The following is an 8,316-nucleotide window of genomic DNA, read 5'->3' on the forward strand; positions in this document are numbered from 1 at the left end:
GTCTTGCCAAAAAATAAAATAAAATATGAGGCAAGGTTCTCAGTCAAGAGAGTGGGAGGAGTAGAAACAATGGGAAGTTTAAGGAAGGATGAAAAGTTTTGGAAAAGCTATTGTGTGTGGTGAATGGGATAGTGAGTTAATTAAGGGATGGTGTTGATAAAAGGACTGCCTTGGTATAGTGTGTCCTAGGAGAGATTATATAGCTGAATTTGTAGTGGGTTTTGTGATTTTTCTCCAGCTTTATTCAGCAGCATCTGAGTAAGAGCAAAGCTAATAGGGATAAAGGGACAAGGGACTCAAGAGAAGAGGACAGTGTAGGGCTGAACTGCTTCACCAAGTGATCAAGATGGGGGTGGAAGAAAAATTTAGCTAAGGCAGGGATGATGACCTAGGAGAGAACTGAGGGGACAAAGTACTAGGGACCACCCTAAGGACAAATAATAGGGAAACCATGACTTGGATTGAGAAGCTGTGGGATGACTGAGAGGTATTCTGAGGTAGATATAGCATCTTTGGGATAATTAGACTACTGAGGCATTTCTCAAGGAGGCTGTGGGTTAGCTCAGGGAAACTCAGATATGGAGGTTTTGTGGTGCTAAGAGAATTATGGGATAGCTCAAGGGGCTGAAGAGTTGCAGGAAGCTGAGGAATTTCTCTAGAAGGCTTTGAGTTTTATTGAGAGGGTATGGCACAGCTCAGAAGATGTAGTGTGGATCAGGGATGGCATGGGAGGGACAGAGAGCTGTGGGATGGTTAATTCAATTGAACAAATATCAGTGCCTATTATATGCCAGACACTATGGGAGTACTGAGGATGTCAAATTGTTATTTTCCTTAAGGATCTTACACCAGAGGAGGAAAACAAACATACTCTGATAAGTAAATGCAAAATATCAACAAAGCAAATATAAAACAATAGGGGAGGGGTTCAAAGGAGGAGGATTGATGATTGGGAGAATCAGAAAAGACATCCTATTTTAGGTGGCACTTTAACTGAACCTTGGAGGGAGGGAGAGTTTCTATTGGATGTAGGTAAGGAGGGAAAGAAGCTTGGGGGAATGAACATGGGGAATGATTCAGTAACATTATTATTATTATTATTATTATTGCAGGGCAATAAGAGTTAAGTGACTTGCCCAGGGTCACATAGCTAGTAAGTGTCAAGTGTCTGGGGTCAGATTTGAACTCAGGCCCTCCTGAATCCAGGGCTGGTGCTTTTTCCACTGTTCCATCTAGCTGCCCCAATTCAGTAAAATTATTGATTAGAAAAGGAGGGTCTGAGATAGTCAAGGAGATTGTGGAATAATAAGAGGCTTCAGCATGGTCAGGGAGACTGGGATGGCTTTGGAAACAGGGTGAGAATGACCTTTTGATCCTTAAGCACACCAAAACCTGGACAGTTGTGATCTATTCCAATTTTCCCTTGGGTAGACATCGCCCTGTGCCTCAGTTTCCCCATTCCTCATCTAAAATGATCTCGAAAGTCCCTTTCAGTCCCTGACATTTTATGGGTCTATGATTCTAGATGGGAGATAGAGACAAGGATGAAGAGGTAGTGAAGGGGCGGGGGAGGGAGAGAGACAGAGAGAGTCAGAGAGACAGAGAGACAGAGACAGAGACAGAGACAGAGAAAGAAGCAGCAGGGATGCAGAAAGACAAGGGTAGAGAGATCCCTTCTAGCTCTGACATTCTGTTTTACAATTCTGAAGTTTAAATAACCATAATTTCCTGAAATGGGTTGTGTTTTGACCCCAATTTAAGGAATGAGATGTGGAAGTCTGGAGAAATTAGGGAAGGGGAAGATGAAGAAGATATATCCAGGATTCCTGGGTTCTTCCTTTTCAATTCTGAGATCTCAAAAGGATAAATTGGATGCAGCAGAGAACCAAGACCCTGAACTGGACCTAAATGTCTCTAAACAGCTTCCTGTCCATGATGGTGACTTCCTTTGTCGCTGTAGATTACTGAGAACTTCAGCTTCCCATGGGCACATCATTAAACCATATGGCCCTCTGTGGTTAAGCAGGGGAACTAGGACTCATTTTGCACCAGTAAAGAATCCTAAAAAGGGGTCTGTTCTCCTTTTAGGTACACCACCTATGCTCTTGCTTCTGGAGGGTACTTTTGGGAGAACGGGTTCCTGGGCTGTGATGTCCAGTGTGTGGGGGAGGCAGGTGGTCAGGGAAGAGTACCTGGGTTGAGAAGACCCTTGTCAAGAATAGGAGATAACTCCTGAGTTGGGGAGGGGCATTGCCACATGCACAGGGTTCCTGGTTTGGGCCCTGGAAAATTTGATTTCCCTCCCCTTTACAAAAAGTCCCAGGCCATTTCGCACATGAAAAGGGAGCACAGAAGGAGGAGACAGGGGAGGGGAAAGGTTTTCTGGATTTCCTCCTGTTGTCCTCAGCCTGCCTAGAGAGTCACCCACACACTCTTGGTCCTCCCTCCCTCCTCTCTTCCTCCCTCCCTGCGACTCTCTGTTCTTTGCTTTCTTTCTCTCCCTCTTCCCCTTTCTCTCCTCGGTGTGTGTGTGTGTGTGTGTGTGTGTGTGTGTGTTTGTCTCCCTCTCCATCTGCCTGCAGGGCTCATATTTCCCTTCAGACTATTTGTCCCCCAGCTCTCCCGTCCCCATAAGGAGAGCTGAACCATGGCCCCTGGGGATGGCAGGAAGAAGCCAAGGAACTACTTTCGATGTTCCCCTGTTGGCTTTGTCACTGGGCTGTCTACTGGTTTACTGGTGTCCTCTCTGGTTTGCTACTTTCTCTGCAGACCCCTCAGCAAGGTCCACTGTGAGGTGAGTGAATGTCCTCTCAACCTTCCTGATGTCCTGATTGTAGGTGGGGTGGGGGTATAGAGAAGCAGGGAGGAAGAGATGCAGGAAGGGATCCAGTTAGAGGCACAGACAAGGAGGAAGGGAGACCCTGGGGAGGCACAGAGAAGGTACAGACAAAGGGAATAATGATGAGAGATAATGGAGATAGAGGAGAGATATGGGGAGACAAGGGAAGTGAGAACTAGAGGCATGGGTTATAAGGGGACAGGGAGAGAGATGGGGAGATGGAGAGAGAATAACAGAGGGGGTGCGAGGCAGTCAGGAGAGAGGAGGCAGTTTGGATTGAGGTTCTAGGGTGTGTGTGTGTGTGTGTGTGTGTGTGTGTGTGGTGGGAGGGGAGGATTACTTGTGGGGCCACTTGGGTTGTGTGCCTGGGCCCATTAGACTCCAGTCAGGGGGATCCCAAGGGATCCAAGTGCTTGGATGTAGGCAGGCAAGGGCTCCAGGGTGAGAATGATTTCAGTGGGTCTTCCCCAGGTAATGACTCAGATGACAACAGGGGAGCTTCACAGAGTAAGTGGAGGGGGTTACCAGAAATTCTTTGATCTGGAAGGGACCTTGGGACAGTCAGAGCATCAGACCCTTTACCTCTGGGCCAGGGCCTCCTGACTTTGTGCCCAGATCTTCCCTTCATGGTCTATCTTCTTCCCATTTCAGGAAGCTAAAAAGTTCTTCCAACAGCCTTTCATGAATCCTTACTGCAGTGAAAGAACATTTTAAATTCAGATTCCAGGGGAAAGAGGAAATGTCTAACAGGGGCTGGAATCAGAGTCAGGAGAGAATAGGGACAGTGGGGGTGGGGGTGGGGTAGGGAGGGGAAGGAAGGAGAGAGAGAGAGAGAGAGGCTCTTCCTCCTGCCTAAAATAGACTTTCTTCTTAGCTCCAACTTTCACAATTCTTCTCTTCCTTCAAGGTTCAGCTCAAAGCACATCTTTTTTTTTTTTTTTTTTTTGCTGGGCAATGAGGGTTAAGTGACTTGCCCAGGGTCACACAGCTAGTAAGTGTTAAGTGTCTGAGGTCGGATCTGAACTCAGGTACTCCTGAATTCAGGGCCGGTGCTCTATCCACTGCACCACCTAGCTTCCCCAAAGCACATCTTTGTAAAGCCTTTCCTGATTTTCTCAGGAACCAGTGTCATTCTTTAAATCTTTATATCTCCAGTACTTGAATTTTGTGCATAGAAGGAATTTAATAAATATTGAAATGAATAGACAGATTAGGATAAGGCATCTCCTATACACACTCACACACACACATACTCACACAGAGATAGATAGTGTAATATCGCCATCTGTAAGGTTGCTATCTGTAAGGGGCTAAAATTCTAGCTAGACTGTCTAAAAATCTAATCAGTGGTCCCCATAAATTATAAGCTTTAGCAAGAGTTTAGACTTTTAAGTATTTATTAAGGAGCACAAGAATTTGGTGAGGAGAGAGAAAGAGGTAAAAAAAAATCTATTTCTAAGAGACCCCATCACACGACCTCTCCAAACTGAGGTCAGGAACTCAAAGACCCCAACACTTCCTTCCTCATCCCAGAAGCCTCCTCTCCAACAGGGAACAGGGCCATCCACACACATACACAGCTCCAAGCTAATTGGCTGGCAACTTTGATCGACAGTACCCAGGAGCAAACATCACTTCCTGATGCCAAGGCCACATGGCTTGTCCTCACACGCCTTCTCCTCATGGTGCAGCTTCCCTATAGTATCTCTCCAGTAGAGGGTGCAATTCCAATGATCATAATAGATAGACAATAGGGAGAGATAGAGAGAGAGAGAGAGAGAGAGAGAGAGAGAGAGAGAGAGAGAGAGAGAGAGAGAGAATAGACAGGTAAAGCAGAATCTAGGTTGAGACTGGGGCCTTTAGGAAAGTGTTTTATGGGTTTCTTTGACTGTGAAGTGCCTGAAGAGCATCAGAGTTGGTCCCATCCCATTCTGTGCTGTCCTCTTCCCTCAGCCAGAGAACAACAGAATCAGGGAAAAACAGGGAGAAAGGAAGGAAGGAATTCACACAGCCCATCTCCTGCTCAACCACACAGGTAACAATGAGTTGTGCATCTCTCTGTTTGTGTCTCTCTGTCCTCTCTGAATATCTGTCTCTGTCTATGTATAAATATGTATGTGTATGTGTGTGTGCTTCTGTCTCTCCATTCTCCCCCATTTTGTGTTGTGACAAATAAAAAAACCCCATGTACAGAGTTTCTGGGTAACTAATCATTGATTTATTAATTAGGTTAATTGGTTATCAATAAACTGATCATCAGTGGTTTCTCTCAGTAACCAAAGATGCCCAATGGAGATCCTGAGAACTCTAAATAACCCTTCTGAAAGGGAATTCCTTTGACAAATAAAAATCAACCCTGATTGATGAACATTTCATGAGGAGATTGTCTAAAAGTCTTCAACTCCTCCTGCTTGATCATGAGACTCAGCCACCCCCAGCAGTCTGGACAGGGGAATCCATCTCCATCCAGACCATTCTGGTTGGTTTTCTCCTTCATGAGCTGGGTCACATTACCCAATGGAGGGGTATGAGGATAATGGCTCCTTTCCCCAGGTTAAGGACTCCCCAAGACTGGATGGATTCTGTTTATACTTTAAATAGGAGTTAGTTCTCCTAGTTGGGTGGGGTCCCCCCCCAAGATTGAAGAGCATGTTCCTTGAGGGCTAAGAGCAATCTCACCAATCAGTCATGTTCTTTAGAGATTGACTTTAACAAGAGTTGGGCCTTAATGAGGAAATTGTAAAGAGAAGAGCCTGAATCCCAATTTAAGAATTGGTTATTAATATAACAGTATAATGATCTTTTCTCTGTATAGGGAGGGGATAGGGAGCTCCCTTGCCAGGGAAGCTGAGGGGAGTGGTAAATGAGTGAATGGGGCTCCCTGTGGATCTGAGCCCCTATCCTTCCTTCCTTCTCTCTCCCAGGTTCCCGTCAGGACAACACCCTGCAGTGGCAAGGGGGTCCATCCCTGGGCCGCTCTTTCATCTATGGCCTCACTTTGGTAAAGGGCTCCTTGCAGACCCAGCGAAGTGGCATTTATGGCATCTATGCCCAGGTGACTCTGGCCAAATGCATCCAGACCAGGGCTCAGAGCACTGAGCTTGAAGAGGTCAAGACCTCGACTTTGACCATTGGCATCCTTTCTGCCCAGGGCCGCCATTCCAGCCTCCTCCGAAGACACTTCCAGGGCAGATGTTCTCTGAGTGCCAGCCTCCAGGTGAACCTTAGCCACCAGGACACCCTCTATGTCAACCTCACATATCCACTAGTTCCTTCACCCAATGCCGATGAGACTTTCTTTGGAGCCTCTTGGTTCTGTCCACCTCCTCCTGTGGAATACTGATGGTGTAGAACTTTCAGGGGACTATATATAACAGAGGCTGGGTGAATTCCCTAACAACTAATGTTGAATGGGAGACTGTTAGTAGTGGTTCCAGTCTAAATTCCTAGCCTTACTTTACCTTATTTCCTAAGCACATCCTAAATTATAGCCAGATTGGGTTTCATGCTGTAGAGAATTAATTGTTATTTGAGGTTTTATGACCACATTATGTATTATAAAATTCTCAATGTGGGTTCTAATCTGTCCCCCCAGTTTTTGGGGGAAACTGGCTAAAATCACTGATAAATTCACCAAGAGTTTAGGCTTTAAGGGTTTATTAAAAGATATAAGATAGTAAAGAGAGAGAAAGATTGGGATCAGATTCCTTATAGCATGGAAATCCTAGCCTTCCTAATCACCCACTTGAAGTCCTGCCACCAAACCAATGTCTCAAACCCAAGAGGAAGCAGTCCTCCACCAGTGTCAACTTCCTCCTTCATGTTCTCCTCCCAGAAATGGGAGGTTCTTCAAGCTGATTGGCTAGCGTCATCCAAATCCATTGGTTCACTGGACTTGAAGGTGGTCTCGAGTTCAAATTTTTTAGCTTCTGAGAACAATACCTTCTTAAGGGCCAGCCAGATATGCTTACAATCTAGTTCACTTGAAGTAGGCTAATCAGCAGTCAATCACTCTCACTTAATTCGTTCAGTTTAGATTAATCTCCAGGTGGGCCTTTGAGTATCTGCTAAATCCCCTTATCTACCACATTCCATTATCTTGACACATTCCCTCCTTTGTTTCATTGAGGAACATGAGTGTTTCCTTGATGAAACACACCCTATTCTAACAAACAATATGTAAATAACAATATAAGAAAAGGAGAAAGGGGAAATTTTGTCCATAGGGGCAGTCCCTCATGAACCTGTACTTTGACACTGCCTGCAGAGGGAGGGCCTCTGTAGAGAATACATGTTACAAATGGTGTATATAATAACAGAAGGTAAAAAGAAAAACAACAAAAAGAAAGTGTTCATTTAAAGTCTTTGAGATCTTGTCTTCTAGGAGTGGTGAGATGTCATCAGGAAAACTGGACTCTGGTCTGGGAGTCTGGTTGTCTCTGGACTCACTTCTTTAGCTGTCGAACTGCAGGATTTTCACTAATTATTAGCTGTCAATGATCAAATTAAACAGTGAGAGTTCTTCAAAATATAACTCATACTCAAACTTGATATATATCATATTATATTCCCCCCCTTTTGGAGGATTTATACCCATATAATGCAGAGTTGAGGCAGTTATACAATCTATAACACTTCTTACCACCATGTGTCTAGATCAAGGCCAAATTTAGTAATGTGTCCATGATGACACCTGAAAATGTTATGGAAAGGTTAGCATACCACATCTCGTGGTTCTGAGACATCCAGTAATTGTGCTAGGGCCTAGGTGAATGGATTCTGACCATGCCATCAGACTGAGTGAGAAAAAAAATTCCTTATTTATAACACAAAGAAAAGTAAAAATTAAAATTAAAATAGGAATAGAACATTCGAATTCCTGGGCAGTGGTGTTTATTCAGGTTGTATCATTTTCCTTCCCCCATTTAATTTCCTTTCCCTTAATTCTACTGGTCTTGCTTGTGTTTTTTAAGTTCGTTCTTGCTAATAAATCCTGTTCTGTTTTTGAGGGAGGCTGTCAGTCTCCTTCCTTGCCCCAATATTGCAGGGAGCCGCATAGCTAACACTCCCCAACTAAAAATTGGTCCCTACAATACTCTTCATCAGACTTGGTATTACATCACCAGTGTCTGTGTATTCAAGCAGGTTCTTCTTCCTGCCTAGAATAGGCTTTCTTCTTAGCTCTAACTTTCAAAGTTCTTCTTTTTCTTCAAGGTTCAGATCAAGGCACATCTCCTTTGTAAAGTCTTCCCTGATTTTCTCAGGAACCAGTGTCATTCTGTGAATCTTTACATCTCTGGTACTTGAATTTTGTGCATAATAGGAATTTAGTAAATACTGAAATAAATAGACAGATTGGGGTAAGGCATCTCCTACAGAGGTTTAGCCAAAACTGTTTTATGTGAATATGGATTCATTGTGCACCCCTGTAACAGGTGAAGATGTTGAATTCCAGGGGGAGTGATTTGCCTAAGGTA

At 44.4% G+C, this 8,316-nt stretch overlaps 1 protein-coding gene across 1 annotated transcript; it reads left to right on the plus strand.

Annotated features, from left to right (window-relative positions):
• The first annotated feature begins 2,647 nt into the window (after nucleotides 1–2,647).
• CD70 (CD70 molecule) lies at nucleotides 2,648–6,182 on the plus strand. The gene is made up of 3 exons (XM_043980233.1): nucleotides 2,648–2,794; nucleotides 4,793–4,874; nucleotides 5,764–6,182. The coding sequence occupies exons 1-3, from the start codon at nucleotides 2,648–2,650 to the stop codon at nucleotides 6,180–6,182; spliced, it is 648 nt and encodes a 215-aa protein (XP_043836168.1).
• Nucleotides 6,183–8,316: the final 2,134 nt, after the last annotated feature.

This window comes from Dromiciops gliroides, chromosome 1, assembly GCF_019393635.1.
Source record: "Dromiciops gliroides isolate mDroGli1 chromosome 1, mDroGli1.pri, whole genome shotgun sequence".
Classification (NCBI taxonomy): Eukaryota; Metazoa; Chordata; class Mammalia; order Microbiotheria; family Microbiotheriidae; genus Dromiciops; species Dromiciops gliroides.

What these genes read in the sequence shown, in the direction of transcription:
- CD70 (XM_043980233.1), top strand. Translation starts at nt 2,648, where the DNA reads ATGGCCCCTGGGGATGGCAGGAAGAAGCCAAGGAACTACTTTCGATGT. An exon ending in TCAGCAAGGTCCACTGTGAG is followed by an intron (nt 2,795 to 4,792) that starts GTGAGTGAATGT and finishes CTCTTCCCTCAG; the next exon opens with CCAGAGAACAACAGAATCAG. An exon ending in TCTCCTGCTCAACCACACAG is followed by an intron (nt 4,875 to 5,763) that starts GTAACAATGAGT and finishes TCTCTCTCCCAG; the next exon opens with GTTCCCGTCAGGACAACACC.